Raw genomic sequence first — 17,380 nt, forward strand, 5'->3', positions numbered from 1 at the left:
ATCACTGATGATCGGACTGCAGAGAAGGTAATAAAGGAATCGAATGGCCTCCTTCTGCTTCAAATTCTTATTTTCTAATTGAAAAGGAAGATTGGTACATTATACCAAGTTTTTAAACCACAGATGTGATTTTATTTTCTAAGTAAGTTTATTCAAAACTAGTTTTTGTAAAGAGAAGTAATTTAGAAGTTTTACTCTGGTACTGAAGGTTAATATGTAATATTAGCATTACACTAAAAGGGCAAGTCTAAATGCTGTTCAATGTTATTTGCAACAGACCCTGCAGTGTTATTAAAAAAAATCATTTAACCAATGGAGCTTCAAAACACAAAAAAGAAAAAAAACTATAGATGCTGGAAATCCTAAAAAATAAAAATAAAAATTCTGGTAATGCTCAGCAGGTCAGGCAGCAATTGTGGAGAAAGAAAAAAGTGCTAATGCTTCAGATCAATGATGTGAGAACTAGGACTTTTGCTTCCACCCTCCTCATTGCATTTCTGCTCTAAACCCCTCTCCTACCTTCCCCCCCCCCCCCCGCCGCCCCACAGTACATGGATAGGGTACCCCTCACCTCCACCCAACCAGCCTCAAATCTTTCCTTCCGCTCCCTTTCAGCATTCCAAAAGAACTTTTCCCATCACAGCTCCCTGGTTCACTCTTTCATTTACACCAACATTTACTCCCCATCTCATGGCAACACCCTGTGCCAACACAGAAGATGCAACACCTGCCCTTTTATCTCTTCTCAACATCTGGAGACCCAGAAACAACTTCTATGCAAAACAGAATTCACTTGTATTTCTTCCAGTTTACTGTGTTCAGCAATCATAAAACAGTCACCTTCACATCAGAGAAACCAGATGCAGATTTAGTGACTGCTTTGCAGAACACTTCTGTTCAGTCGCACGGGGGGCTCAGAGCTTAAAGTTGCTGGTCACTTTCTCTATCCACTCGACTGCTGACTTTCCCTTCTTTGGCACCTTTCACTTTTCCAACATAAACCTGAAGAATAGCATCTCATCTTCCGACTAGACACATTATTCCTTTCAGGATTCAACACTGATATCAACAATTTAAGATAACCAGTCTTTGCAATCTGTATCAGAACTGGCCTGCTGAGTATTTTCACATCAGCAACTGTGGTATTTAATATCTCTCCATTCCAACATTGTTTTCTTCCCTCTCTCCTCCATTCTCATTCATCTCATCTCCTCCAGGCAGATCAACTGCAATTCATTATCCTTTCTCAAACAGACAAATCACTTGTCTCAACTGGTCTCCATCCTTTCATAGGTATTCCCTTTGTTCTCTCAACATCTCCACCTTTTCTGTAACATACAACATATCTGTCTTGTTACTTTTCCTTGTTCTAAGGAAAAGTAATCAACCTAAAACATTAACTCTGTACCCTCTCCACAAACACAAATGATCTGATGTACATTTCCAATATTTCAGAAGGAGGAGGACACAGAGTTTAATTGTGTAATACTTTTTTAAAAAGAAAGTATGATTTATGCTAAATGGCATGTGTGTGCTTCAGCACGCATGCCATGTGTGCGTGCCTTTAGTGGTGATGAACCACAGAAGATTCAATCGTCCATGAAAGATTCCCTCTCAGATTCCTGGTGACTATTGACTCCATATGATGCAATCAACAGATTTTCTAAGCTCCTGAAAGATTCATCCACATGGGAATTAGACACAGATGTTACACTGCCATGGGGCAAAGCCCAAATGTTGAGGGATTCTGGAGAACTGCATCATTTTTAGAAGAAGCTCAGAGAAAACAAAGCATTTTTGACAAGACTTTATATGCTCAGCAAATCCAATATCCTAATGAGGAAAAAAAATAGGTTGGGAAAATGGGCTTCATTTGTATCCAGACATGTAACCATCCAACAAGAAGTTCCCAGGCAATTTTCCCCAAAGTGAATGAATGTATGGGCAACTCAGATGACAAATAATTTCAAGATCAAAACAATGGAAGAGAATTAACGCCCTTATTTTAAGAAGCATAATATGGTATAGTAACCAAGACAAATTCCAGAATTGCCATTTTCACAAAAGAGAAAGTGGCAAGGTAAAGATGTAATTGCATTATAACATCGCCTCTGGTGCAGCCATAATTGTCTCTGGGGCAAAGAACTGATTCTTCTACAGGGGATTAAAGCTCAGGGTAGCTGAAGGATGTATTCTGATTACAAGACTTGTCATATCCAGAATCCAAAAAAAAAATTGTCAAATATTTTTCAGGACATTTACCTCACATTAAAATGTTATGTCTGGTTCCTTTTTCATAGAATAGTATTAAAAACACAGGAATTTTCCAAAAGAATTGAAAAATATTGTTGACTTTTGGCTCAATCTTCTAATTTTCAGGCATTCTTAGGCAATTTTTTTTTAAAGAAAACTTCCTGTGCTGCATTTTTTTTATTCTATGAATAAAATTATTATTATCCTAAAGTAGCTAACAAATTTAACTGCAAGACAGGATTCCAAAGACTCCCAACAGAATGGTGAATTTACCATTACATTTCTGGGTTCTACATATATGCCAGAATTGGAATTACCAGCAAAAAAAAATACTGAAAGGTAGCTAAGCAGCAACATGAAGTTTAAAACCAAAGCTTACTACAATTTGACCTCTCTACTGCCCCAGAGCCAAAATATATACATGCAACTGATCTGGTATGTCAGTGCAATTTTTTTTAAACTGTTACATGAAACAGTAATATACAAATACTCATGTCACAATGTTCATGTTAGTTTGCAAATAATATTCTCAATAGCAGTCCAAATGAACCAGATTTATCTGCTGGTTGTTTATCACTATGCTGAAAAGACAATTACAACAATAATGCAAAACCATACTATAATTTTCAAGTCAACCCTCCAAGTACCAACAAATCAATTAATTTTAAATGAAATATTGCAGCACAAAGAATTTTTGAAACAACGGTAAAGCAGCAAATTAATTTCTTCAGCTTTAGCAAAATATTTTCAAAACTATTTTTGGACATACCAAAAAAAATACACCAAAGGAATTTATTTAGAACAATTTATAAACTTTTATCCACTGTTGCATCACTGGTGGATTTTTCAAGCTACTTCTCATATTCGGTTACTTAAAACTTACAGCGAAGTATACGACATTTTGGTTTACACACGTGGAAATCACAATTTGCATAGCAATTTGAAACACATTTAAAGCACACCCAAGTTAAAAGAAAGTTCAAAAAGATCAGACTTCCAGTTTAGCATTTAGTTATTTTATGCTCCTGAACTTCACAGAGGTACTTCACAAAGGAACAAGTAGACAAAAATAAATTTTGAATCAACAGAGATATTGGACTATCAAAAGTTTGATCAAAAGAGATGGATACAAAGGAGTGTCATAAAGGGCAAGAGGCAGTAAATGTTTAAAATCAGTTTAGGGAGATACTTCAGAGCATACAGACCAGGGAACAGAAAGCATCACTGCCAATGAAATGCTGAAGGAAGGAGGAGTGGAGGGATTGTTAGCAGGTAAAAGAATGAGAAGCCTGAGTAAAGGGTAACATGTAGAACCAGAGGAAATTCCACACAATAAAATGTGGCGATGAAGTGATTTAAACACAAGAGTGAAAATCTTATGGATATGGGGCACTGATCACCCATGCAGGTCAGTAGAGACAAAGTAAGGCTTATTGTGGAGGTAGCAAAGATAGCAAATAATTCAATAAGCCAAAGTTTATGGAGGATGAATCACAAGAGATGCATTGGGCTATTTGAATACTGGTGGAACCACAGGCATGGGTGAGGTTTTCAATAGCAAATGAGGCTGAAGATGAAGGCAAGTGAAGTTACGGAGAAAGAGGGAACTACTAACTATCTGATAAAAATCCAAAGCCTGCAGTCATAACACAGAGTAACCAACAAATTTACAGTACTTGTCCTCCACTCATCTTAGATAGGCCCACAGTGCTATCCACAACACCTCACACTCATCTTCCATAAACATACTGAAAGGAAACAAGAGGGGAAAACGGCATCATTTACGGTAGTGATTCAACTCTGATAGATATGGGGCCGAGAAATGGATAGAGACCAACAAATTTTTGTTAAAATATTTCTAGTATCCCTTCCAAGGCTCATCTCACATAGAACATTAACACAGAGTAAGTACAACAAAGTCATTCGCTCTCCACAGGACTTTGGTCGACCAACTGAAGTATCCAAACATCATTGTCCATGCATTTGTTGTACGGTCACCAGACAAAGAAAAATCAGTGGTCACTTTTTGGGGTCATTCAATTCCAATATCAATGGAGATGCATTCTTATGGTAAGTTACACTTTATGTTTACATACTGTGAATAACACAATTAATATCAATACTATTAGGAAAAACAAGTATATCCTCCAAATTATATTTTCTCATACAAACTGACTTTATAGAGAGGAAAAGTTTAAAGGAATAGGATCCAAACACAGGCACTAGCTTAGGTCGGCAACTGGGTCCGCACGGCCAAGTTGGGCCGAAAGGCCCATTTCCATGCTGCATAACCCAACAACTTTACTCTTCAAATATCCCAGCAGGACATAACGAAGTAGTATCACATACTGCACACACTGGGGGCATGAAATAAAGCCAGTGCTCCCAGTCTGCCCGAGAACCATCATCATCGTCCACACTTTCACACTGAACAGGAGAGTGGAACCTTGTTCCAAACTCTTACAAAGATCTCTCCACTACAACAGCCAGTTGTAGTGCCTCCTTTCTTGCAATAATTTTTAAAGTGCTGTCAAGCCCAGTAACTCTTACCTAACTTCTTCAGCACTGTAGAATTTTAGTAACACAGTGTACAAACCACATACATCACTGATGATTTGGAACTTCCAGCAGAAGTATCCAAATCACTTCCTGTTCATTTTCAATGCAAATTTCCCACACCAAATCACGTCATACATTCAAATGGAGAACGCTGTTCGTTTCAATGGCTAACAATAGTAACATTTTATAAAACAAGAAACCTTTTCTTCATATTTCATTGTAATCTCCAAGATTACTTCCAATGGCTGGATGGAAGAATTCGGAGAGCATACGTTTTAATCCCGAATTCACAGTTGGCAATGAGTGGATGAATGACTTACACATTCACAAAATTCCACCAGCAGTTATTTTATTGGATTTTTTTTCTTTTGAATTTATCAATGACTATGTTAAAATAGTGCCCAGAAGCACACCAGGCTGTCGCATTAAGTGTTGTCCATTTATTGGCAGACAGTGACTTCTCTGCTTTTGCAAAGAGTTCCGCTGTAGCATCACTGGGGCAGAACTATTAAACCACTACAAATCATCTAAATTATACAAGTATATGCAGCATTACAGGTGTTTTACTCCTCAAGTAATACAAGTAAAAATAAAAACTACATGTTTAAATTCCAAAACAGAAACAAAATGCTGGGAATACTCAGCAGATCAGGCAGCATCTGTGGAGAGAGAAATAAAATTAATTGTTCAAGTAAATAACCTTTCATCAGCACTGAGTTCCGATAAAAGATCATCAATATGAAATGTTAACACTTTCTCCCTCTGCACATTCTGCCTGATCCACTGAGTATTTCCAGCATTTCCTCTTTTACTACTGGTACTTTTTTTCTTGGAATTATGATTCAAATCAGATTTATACATTTTACATTTATGGCTATGTAAGTAGACATCCCGAAATCAGACCAGTCCAACGCCATGCAGCTGCAAGTATCATGGCATATGACAGTGATAATAAACCTGATTCTGATATGACATTTAATTGGCAGATCCAAGGAACACCAACATCCTACTTCAATGCCACTGAACTGAAATTTCACAATCCAGTGTGAATCACACAGATAAAGTCTGTATAAGGCTTCTCCCAATCACCACTCATGATAAAACTTATGATCAAGAATCATTCTTGTCCTAGTATCCTTCTTTATGGCACTTGAGGAATAATTCAGTAAGTTAAAGGTCAAGTAACTTTAGTTTTTACTTTAGTGTACAGATACAAGTTAAATCATTTCCAGCAGTTTGTAAAAATCTTTCCAAAGTAGAAGCATCTTCTGTTTCTTATCTTGCACTGTACTGCTGCCGCAAAATAACAAATTTCACGACATATGTCAATGATGATAAACCTGATTCTGACAATACAGCTCACGCTAACTTTGAAAAGAAAGGTGTTTGTGGAAAGCATCCTTCAGACCGCAACTGCATACAGAGTTTCATTTCATAAATTTATAATCTTAGCACCCAAGTTCAGATACACGTCGATGAAAAACCTCATGTAGCTACTGCACATAAATACATTAAAAGCTGTTGGCTGCTGCAGATACTTTTAATTCAGCCTCCATGAAAGAGCAACGGAGAAGTCAACTGGTGGTGCCCTCATTTTTAGGCTGTAAGTTATGCACTGATGATAACAGTGCTCCAAAATACAACGTGCTGTTGTCAGAACTGCACCATCATCTTTCTGACAGCCAGTCTCGCAATCACATATCCACTGCACCTTTGTTTACAAATGCTAATTAAATTTTTAAGCAAGGATCTTGCTTCCTTATCCCCTTCACGATCTAATAAGTTTCTTTTTTATTTCTGCTCTTAAAAGTGTAGTTGAATTGAGGTTTCAGCCATCTTCAAAAAGTGCATACCTTAGGTAAATATAAACCCGTGTTATGAAAGTATTACGTAAAACCTGTCTGATATTCCCTTCACAAGTGAGCTACATGATAAGTTTGTGAATGAGACATGGTTGTTGTAAGAAACCACATCATATCAGATTTCAGCCGTAGATCTACTGAAAATTAAATATACAGGCATGTTTTCTTTAAGGCTTTAATAAATGTTAATTTCACAGGCATTAGTAAACAAAGAATGGTGTAGAAGCAGAGTTCCAAAAACATATATTTCACTTTCACAATCAGCCTCAAACAAATAATGGAACTGAAGAGCAAAACTGTTCATTGAATAATTATGTAAATTTTGATTTGAAAAGGTACATTTTAGAAACTTAAATGTAGTCACTCTACTTTTGCATTTACTGACATTAGTCCCTTTTTTTATTTAGTAGATTGTTTTACTCCTTGGTATGTTTTAAAAGAAAGCAAATAAGATGCAAGCAACACGAACAGTCCTAATTAAGAGCAATGTCTCATTCCCCATGCCAAAACAGCTTGTTTCTCTTCAATGTATTTCTTACAAGCACCATAACTACCGCAAATGTAGATACCGATGTAGAAATAATGACAAAAGCAAGAAGCAGTTCATGTGCCCTCCTTTTCAAATACAAAATCATCCTCTTAAATACTCATTTAATAAATTATACCATCACTTTTTGCTAAGTTGTATTGATCTTAATTAAAAGTATTGCTATCTTAAGACTCATTTACAGCATCAGTTGAAAACAATAACATTTAGATCTGTTCTTACTTCCAACAAATATTAATATACAGCTAAATGCAACTTGAATGAGTAATTCAAAGCAAATGGCTATTATTTCTTTTAATTAAAAAAAGTTACAGATGGTAGATTACATTCACTTGTTTTCCTCTTGTATGGTTATCCCTAAAGCAGCGTGGTGTAACATGGCACTAGGGGAGACTCCACGCAACTTAGACTTGGCTGCTCACTCGGTCAGAATCCCAGTATTGTTTGCCAATTAAAGACACATTTATGAAATTCTTAAACTTATAATTGAAACCCAAGACAAACTCCGATCCTTAGTACTTCGAGCCATCCTCCAGCTCTGCCTCAGCAGAAATAGATCCAAGTCTACCGCTGCCAAATAAGCCAAAATTATGTAAAACAAAATGTGCAGCTTTGAGTGTTTGTTTTATTACCCGTCGCAACAACAACATGACTTCTACAGTTGACTGAACAGCATCTTGTAAACGGCGACCAAGTGGAGAGCAGTAACTACTATCCATGCACCAACTCGGAACTGTGATAATGTGGAAAATATTTAAGCTGGTACGTTTCCCCCCCCCCCCAAAAAAAAACTTTCCTTCTATAGTTATTCACCACTATTGCTCCTATCACCAATCCACACATATTCCAGGGCTGCAACGAGTACATCTTCTGGGTAACAGGATGCAATTACGGCACGAAACCAAGCATTTATTGCTCACGCCTATTTCCCTCATCCCATTTTTTTGGCCTCTGTCTTTGCTTTGTGCCTTTCTAGCACCTTTTTCTTTCTCTTGGTGGTTGTGGTGCTATTGCTGGGCAAGTTGCTGCTGCACCTCAGCAGAGTGGCTCCCCCTCTCCCCCCCCCCCCCCCCCCCCCCAGCCCTGTGCACCAACACCAGCAACAAGCCCCAACAACCCGCCGCCACTGAAGTTTGCTGCTCAACCCCTCCACACACACACACACCACACACTGTACTTTTTGTACACACAGCAGTGGGGCGACCCTCCGACTGTAGCCCCGGGGTGCACCCGGCGTGCTGGTGTCAGGAGAACAGGCAGCCACTTCTTGTCCTGGGTCAGCTGGGTGTCAGGGTGAACTTACTGTTGTCACCCCCAGCCCCACAGCCCGGAGTGGGACACCTCACTATACCATTGCGGACCCGCCGGAGTTGAATCCGGGGTCGGTTTCCCGGTAAAAGCTGAGGCAAACTTACTTTTCCCTGGCTTGGCTGTCAGAAGGTACAGTGTTACTCTTGCCTTTGGCGTACATGCTTGAAGAGCTGGATTGTCACGCACCTGTCAAGCCATCAGGTCCCGGGAACAACCCCGTCACCATGGCGACACAACGACGGCCCGCCGCCATTGGCTGGCGCCGGGGCCGGGGCCGCCCCTTCGCCATGGCGACCGGGTGACGGACAGGCCCGATTGGTTGGGTGAGTGGCTGCCGCTCGTTGGGGGGATTTGAAACCGTCCGAGTTCGGATTTTTGAAAAAAAAGGCCCGGCTGTTCCGGTGAGAGGCTCCGACTCCCCGCCGGGCGCGGCGGAAAACCAGGACTGGATCCCGCTCGGAAACCGGCTGGAACCGCACTGGCAGCTGGGTGCCAACCCTGCAGATGCTGCAACCCTGAAATAAAAACAGAGCCCGCCGCGAACTGTCAGCACATGAGGTAATACCTGCGGGGAGAGACACCGAGAGCGGCTCAGGTTAAAGATGCTTTGTTTTTACTTTGTTCTAATTGTCCTGCTGAAGGGTCTCGGCCCGAAACGTCGACTGTTCATTTCCCGCCACGGATGCTGCCTGACCCGCTGAGTTCCTCCTGCACTCTGTGTGTGTGTGTGTGTGTGTTGCTCTAGTTCAGTTGTTTTCTGGTAAAAATTGTGTGTAATTTATGTTTCTCTTGTGAATGCTGCTTCTCTGAAGCTGTGTAACATACGATATCTTTATTAGCCACGTGTACATCGAAACACACAGTGAAATGCATCTTTTGCATAGAGTGTGCTGGGGGCAGCCCGCAAGCGTCGCCACACTTCCGGCCCCAACATAGCATGCCCACAACTTCCTAACCCATACGCCTTTGGAATATGGGAGGAAACCGGAGCACCCGGAGGAAACCCACACAGGCACGGGGAGAACGTACAAACTCCTTACAGGCAGCGGCGGGAATTGAACCCGGGTCGCTGGCGCTGTAATAGTGTCGCGCTAACCGCTGCACTACCGCGCCTGCTGCAAGTAAGTTTTCATTGTACCTGGGCACACGCGGACTTGTGCAGATGACAATAAAGTCGACTTGACTTTGTCTCAGTGCAGGCAGAAAGACCTAAACAAAATAGTACAATAATTATAGTTATTCATTTTACCTTTCAACTCTTACGGACGTTAGTTAGGAGGTTGTCTTAGCGCACCGACCAAATGTACCACTGAAACTCTTGGTGCTTGCGAGATCCTTCCACCTGGAAGTGTTCCTCTCAGCAAAAGTGTCCCAACTGAAATAGTAATTATTTGTATAAATATCCCAGCTTCTTACAGGTAGATTTCCATAAAGCTTAACAAAATCCATAAATTTAGACAAATAGCAAAATTATCAGGTTTTTTTGGTTTCTTTTGGAAAGTCTAACAGAATGTTTTTCGCTGAAAAAAGGATTCGGGTAGTTTTAGGAAAGAAAATTGCACATTGCTTTACAATGAGACTCTAAATGAATTTTTTTGAGGTGGGATTAGGAGATGACAGTTTTATATTTGATTTAGTCGCCAGTTGAACCAAATTCCCCGAACAGAGTTTTAAACACTTCTGAGGAATATTCTAGGGTCATAGAGTTGTACAGCACAGAAACAGACCCTACAGCCCATTAGTTCCATGCTGACCCTTATGCCCAATCCCATTTGCCCACATTAGGTCTGCTCCCTTCTTTGCCGTGCCAATTTAAGCATCAGTCTAAATGTCTCTTAAATGCAATGATGGTATCTTATTCCATTACTTCATCTGGCAGCGAGTTCCAGATATAATCTCTGTGTAAAAAAAACTTCCCCTTCAAAACTCCTTCTTCTCACCTTAGATCTTTGGTTTTGATACCCCTACCATGGGAAAAAGATTCTGACTGTCAATCTCTGTCTCTCATAATTTTATACACCTCCACCAGGTCACCCCCAACCCCCATGGAAAGCAAGCTCAGCCCATCCGATCTCCCCCCATAACTAAAGTCCTCCAATCCAGGCAACATCCTGGTGAATCTCCTCTGCACTCTCTCCAGTGCAATCACATCCTTCCTAGCGGCCAGAACTGCACGCAGTGCTCCAAGTGTGGGCTAACCAGTCTTTTGTAAAGTTGCAGTATGATGTCCCAACACTTATATTCTATGAACCTGCCTATGAAGGCAAGTATGCCATATGCCTTCTTCATTGTCCTATATACTCGTGTTGTCAAGGTCCCTCTGTTCATCAATGTTCCTTAGCGCCCCACCATTTACTGTATATGCTATTTGACTTCCCAAAATGCATCATCTTGCACTTGTCAGGATTAAATTCCATCTGCCAATGCTTTGCCCAACTTTCCGTCTGGTCCATTTCCTGCTGCAGCTAGGCTGACCTTCCTCACTATCCGTAACACCACTAACTTTCATATCATCCACCAATTTCCTAATCGTACCTCCTACAGTCACATCCAAGTCATTAATATATATCACAAACGTAAAAGGTCCCAGCGTCGATTCCTGTGGTACACCACTGGTCACAGATTTCCAATCAGAAAAGCATCCCTCCAGCACTACCCTCACCTTCCACCATGACCCTATCATGAAGATAGTGTTGGATCCAATTAGCCAACTGGCCTTGAATCCCGTGTGCCTTCACATGCTGGCCAGCCTACCATGCAGGACCTTGTCAAATGCCTTAGGGAAGTCCATATAGACAATGTCAACCACCCAGCCTTCATCAATCTTCTTAGTTACTTCTTTAAAAAATCTCAATCAAATTAATGAGACCAGTTTTCCTCCACACAAAGCCACACTGGCCAACCCTGATCAGTAACAACGTCCATCAGGGGCCTTGCTTTCTCCTCCCTTGCTTCCCATAGATCTCTTTAGGCTCTGGGATTTATCAACCCTAGTGTGTACCTCTGTGGGTCAGATTGTTCTCCTGTAAAAGTAATAGGGTTGGGACAGCTCTCTTTTACAGCTGTAGCCCTCCCTGTTGCTAGATCCACAGAGTAACCTATTTAGATCAATCAGAAATGATTGTTCCCTTCGTAGAAATTCCAAAACTGCTCATGAGTTGATACAGTGGAAGATATTTTACAGGAAATATTTAGCATCCATTCTTCTGGAATGTTATAGCCTTAGTGATAGTGTTTAACGAAAGACCAAGTGCGCACTGGCTTGTCAAAGCAGCATTTATTGCCCATCCTTAGTTACCCTGGGGACATTAAAACTAATCCTTATCATGTAGTAAAGGAGTTGTATTTAGACCAGAGGGGCTGAAAGCAGTGGGTTCCCTTCTCCAAATGACATTAATGAATCAATTTTCTATGGACATTTTTTTGCAGCTCCAGCCCACAAATTATCATTGAATTAAGTTCCATAATTTCATATGCCAGGGTTTCCATCAGACAGCTCCAACATTAAAATATCCTTCACTCAAATGCTAGCACTTAGAAAAGGTTGGAAAGAAATTTAAAAGTTGACATGCTTCAATCACTAATTCCAGTTAGGCACATACAGCTCACAACTCTCTATGTTAATCAATTTCCCTTGCTTAAATTTAGATTTAACTTTCCCAGGTCCAACAAACAGCGTCTTCCCCTCCACCATTTCCGTACGGTCCATGATTTTGGTTTAATATTGTCACGTACCAAGGTACAGTGAAAAACTTGTCTTGCATACCGTTCGTACAGGTCAATTCATCACACAGTGCATTGAGGTAGTACAGGATAAAAACAATAACAGAATACAGAGTAAAGTGTCACAGCTACAGGGAAGTGCATTGCAGGGAGTCAATAAGGTACAAGGTCAAACAAAGTAGATTGTGAGGTCAAGAGACCATCTCATCGTATAAGGGAACTGTTCAATAATCTTATCACCGTGGGGTAGAAGCTGTCCTTAAGTCTGGTGGTACGTGCCCTCAGGCTCCTGTATCTTCTGCCTATGGAAGAGGAGAAAAGAGAGAATGTCCCGGGTGGGTGGGGTCTTTGATTATGCTGGCTGCTTCACCAAGGCAGCGAGAGGTATAGACTGAGTCCATGGAGAGGAGGCTGGTTTCCGTGACGTGCTGGGCTGTGTCCACAACTCTCTGCAGTTTCTTGCGGTCATGGGCAGAGTAGTTGCCATACCAAGCCGTGATGCATCCAGATAGGATGCTTTCTTTGGTGCATCGATTAAAATTGGTGAGTGTCAAAGGGGACATACCGAATTTCTTTATCCTCCTGAAGAAGTAGAAGCACCCCATGAACACTACCTTGTTATTCCTCTTTTGCACTATTGATTGATTTTTGTAACTTATAGTAATTTTTATGTCTTGCTCAGTACTGTTGCCGCAAAACAACAAATTTCACGACATATATCAGTGACAATAAACCTGATTCTGATTCTGAGATTTATTTTTAATGGAATTGTTTGGGGAAAGGAGTTTTGGTATTGATGCCAGAAGAAATCTATACTCTTCTTTAAATAACATCTTGGGGTATTTCAAGTTTACCTGAATGAGAAGCCAGTTTAAAACTTAATTTATGATAATGTTGCCTTTCCTCACAGTTGGGTGAAGGCTAAGGTTGATACTTGGCTTTGGACCTGAATGTAAACTTTGCTGCTTCAGCATATCTGATACTGGACTCTGGAAAAACAAAGAAATTAATAGATGGGGGTGAACTGGTGAAGTATAATTTATCTAAGGATAACACACATACCTGGTACAATTAATCTAAGGATAACACACATACCTGACATTTATTTCAATAATGTTCCAACTTATATATTAAATTTGCAACTACAATTTGCTTCACCAGCTGATCAACGAACTCGTAAGAACCTCAAGCAGAATACCTCAAAATATATACACAATATATTCACACTGTGTCAAGTTCTTCATAAGCAACCAAATGGAATTAAAACTCATTCAATTCTGTTTGGCAGCTCATAAATATAACATTACTTCCATAAACACTTGGATAACATAAGAAATAGGAGCAGAAGTAGACCATTTGGCCTTGCAATTCTAATCAGCCATTCCATAAGATAAAAGCACAACATCTATACTTCAAGTAATATTGAAGGTTAATCGGGACAATTATTTAACTAACAAAAAATAAGTTCTCTATTCCTTTTGTGACAAAGAACAAAATACATTCCGTGAGTTAGAGCTTGCAGTTTAGACGTTTGCGAACAAAGACAGCAGACAATCAGGTGCACAGGCAGCCTTCCTGATATTGTGATCATTAAAATTAATAACTGGTAAGTAGTGAAGCTTTGAATTGGGCACATTGACTTTGACACCCAATAACTCAATCTGATCTTCCATCAAAAAGACTCTCAACAAAGCTCTGCAACAGACGTTCTAATTCATAAAAATTTAGCCCAACGCGAATTTGTTCCACATTTTTATTACTTTGCAGCTGTCAAGCACATTCATTATTTCATAGTTCTTCCTGTTTTGATATACAAAAGCCTGAGGGAGACTATGACTTGTGTATATAAAAAAAAATCCTTTCCCTATATTTAAGTCAAAGCAGGAACATAACTTTCTATTGTTACATTGCAATACGTGCTAGATGCACACCAGATGGATCAATACTCTTTAGAAAATGAAAGTATCAATGTTACAATAGCCATGCAACCAATCAGTATCCCACAAAGTAGAACATAAAAGGAGTCTGTTCTAGGGGGAAAATTTAATTTTAAATGAGTAGATCCTGAAAAATAGGTGGCTGATGCAAAATGATGGCATTTTTAACATATAATAGACCTGGCTGAAAACCCCATTTGGTACATGTACTCCAAGAGATTCAGAACATGTTATGAGAGTGTAAAGAGACCACATAGAATCAAAGGACTTCTACAAATACTCCGTTTCAATGACTGAAAATGTGTGCCTTTGTTTAATACTTACTGCAAAATCAACAAGTGTATCTTACGTCAACATTTCTTGCTGTTGGTAGTGATGCTGTAGATTGTGTGGCTGAATCACAGTGGTACCAATGGAATCCAGAGGAAAGAAATCTGGGACACTTCCTTGAGGATGAGTAAAGATAAAGATAGTATCACACAAGGAAAAAGCGTATAGTTGTGGTAAGACGGATTTCAGATCAGAATATTGGACAGAGTGTAAAACTAGTGAAGGCAGACGAAAAGATCAAGAAAATAAATATTGACTACAATAAAACCCCAGTAACCCGCTGTCCAACTATTCAGAAATACTGGTGGTTTGGCACCTGGCTCACCAAATGTTGATTCTCACGCACCCCTTAACTTACCAAAACCCCAGTTCCCTTGCTCCTTGCAACACACTGGGGGCCCCCATCCTTGTGTTCCCTTACACACAGTGGGGCCACGATTCCTGCCCTCCCTTTCACACACTAGGTTCCCAGCACCCGTGTTCCCTTTGAGACCCCCGGAGCCCCCATTCACATGGTCCTTTTAAACCGACCTGGTTCTGTTACCCCCGTGCTCCCTAGAAACTCCCCCTCAAGCTCTGTTTGCCAAGCTCCATTGAAGTTTAACCCAACTTCTGTTTCCCATTAAATTTCCCAGATTCATTGGAAAATCTACTGCATCATATCTAAAATAGTGGATTAAAAGTGTGTTGGAGTACTACTAGAGAATAACATCCAATAATAAGGAAAATCTGATGTTCTGGGACCACAAAGTCCTGAATGTGTTTGATTATTGGAGTTTTACTGTACAGGCTAAATGTACAGTGCAAGATACTATACAAGATCTGTAAAAAAAAAACAATTGGTTAACATTTCTATAGCTATTTAACAAAAGTAAAGAGTTAATAAAGTGAGCAGTGGCCCTGCAGAAAGTGATTCTGGGAAGCTGTTAATGGAAAGCAAGGAGATGGCAGATGAATTAACAGGCATTTTGCATCAGACTTTATTATAAGGGGCTCAAATAACATTCCAGAAATAGCACCAAATCAGGAATTGGAAGGAGAGGGAGGAACTCAGGAAAATTGTAGTTGCCAGAGCAATGGTACTGAGCAAAATGTTGAACCTGCAGGATGACAAATCCTGGGATCCTGATGGACTTCTCCCTGGGGCCTCAAAAGAAGTGGTTGTTAAATAATTTATGGATTTGTTCAAAATTTCCTGGATTCAGGGAAGGTTCCATTCAATTGTAGCAACTGTAACTTTTTCATTCAAAAAGGTAAGGAGACAGAGGCAGGAAAATACAGGCCACTTAACTGAATATCTGTCATGGGGAAAATGTTGGAAGGCATCATTAAAGACATTTTTAAACACAGGGCTTTTAAACACAGGGCAATCAGGCAAAGTCAACATGTTTTGTGAAAAGGAAATCGTATTTGATCAGTTTGTTGGAGCCCTCTGAAGAACGAACATATGATGTGAATAAAGGGAGAATGGTGGATGTCCTAAACTTAGATTTCCAGAAGGTGTTTGATAAAGTGCTGAATCAAAGATTATTGTGTAAAATAAAAACTTATGACATCGGAGATAAAAGATTCATGGATTCATGGACTGAAGAATGGATAAAACTAGCTGAAACAGAGAGTAAAGATAAATAAGTCTTTTCCTTGTTACCAAGGTGTAAAAAGTGGTGTGCCACAGCAAAAAAGTGCAGGGTTCATTATCGTTGTTGTTGTTGTTATTGGTTTATTATTGTCACATACGGAGGTACAGTGAGAAACTTGTCTTGCATACTGTTCATACAGATCAATTCATTACACGGTGCATTGAGGTAGTACAGGGTAAAACAATACAGAATGCAGAATAAAGTGTTACAGTTACAGAGAAAGCGCAGTGCAGGCAGACAATAAGGTGCAAGGTCATAATGAGGTAGATTGTGAGGTTAAGGGTCCATCTTATTGTACTAGGGGACTGTTCAATAGTCTAATGACAGTGGGATAGAAGATGTCCTTGAGCCTTGTGGTACGAGCTTTCAGGCTTTTGTACCTTCTGCCCGATGGGAGAGGGGAGAAGAGAGTATGTCCGGAGTGGGTGGGGTCTTTGATTATGCTGGCTGCTTTACCAAGGCAGCAAGAAGTGTAGACAGAGTTCATGGAGGGGAGGCTGGTTTCCTTGATGTGCTGGGCTGTGTCCACAACTCTCTGCAGTTTTTTGCGGTCATGAGCAGAGCAGTTGCTATACCAAGCCGTGATGTATCCAGATAGGATGCTTTCTATGGTGCATGGATAAAAATTGGTGAATGTCAAAGGGAACCTGCCAAATTTCTTTAGCCTCCTGAGGAAGTAGAGGCACTGGTGAGATTTCTTGGCCATGCCCTCAACTTTTTACAACTTATACAAATGGCTTGGATGAAGGCACCAAAGATATGGGTCCTAAATGTCCTGATGACACAAAGGTAGGGAAGAAAGTCAGTTGTGAAGAGGGCATAAGGAAGTTATTGAGCAGCCATAGATCTGCTAATTGGAGTATAATGTGGGAAACGTGAAATTGTCTACCTTGGCTGCAAAAATTAAACAGAAGCATCTAATCCTAATGGTGAGAGGTGACAGAGCTCTGGCCCGTAGAGAGATCTAGATGTCCTTGTCCATGGTTTGCTCCTGTGTTGGTACAATAGGTAATTATGAAAGCTCACAGAATACTGTCATTTATTGCTCAGAGAACTGAATGCAAAGTTACAGGGATTATGCTTCAATTATATCAGGAATTGGTAAGACAACATCTGGAGTATTGATTACTCTATTGGTCTCCTTATTTAAGGAAGGATATTTGAATCAGCTCAAAATATGCTTCTAAGACTAATACCTGAAATGGGCAGGTTGTCTGA

The 17,380-nt window shown here is 40.1% G+C and overlaps 1 protein-coding gene across 2 annotated transcripts in view; it reads right to left on the reverse strand.

The window, feature by feature from the left end:
- LOC127572339 (single-stranded DNA-binding protein 2) overlaps positions 1-8,725 on the reverse strand; it is a 299,567-nt gene extending 290,842 nt beyond the window's left edge. For both annotated transcript variants that reach the window (XM_052019481.1, XM_052019480.1), the window contains exon 1: positions 8,637-8,725. In XM_052019481.1, the coding sequence (XP_051875441.1) occupies positions 8,637-8,692 (56 nt within the window). In that variant the 5' untranslated portion in view covers positions 8,693-8,725. The remainder of the gene's footprint in view (positions 1-8,636) is intronic.
- Positions 8,726-17,380: the final 8,655 nt, after the last annotated feature.

The sequence above is a fragment of the Pristis pectinata genome, chromosome 7, assembly GCF_009764475.1.
Source record: "Pristis pectinata isolate sPriPec2 chromosome 7, sPriPec2.1.pri, whole genome shotgun sequence".
NCBI lineage: Eukaryota > Metazoa > Chordata > Chondrichthyes > Rhinopristiformes > Pristidae > Pristis > Pristis pectinata.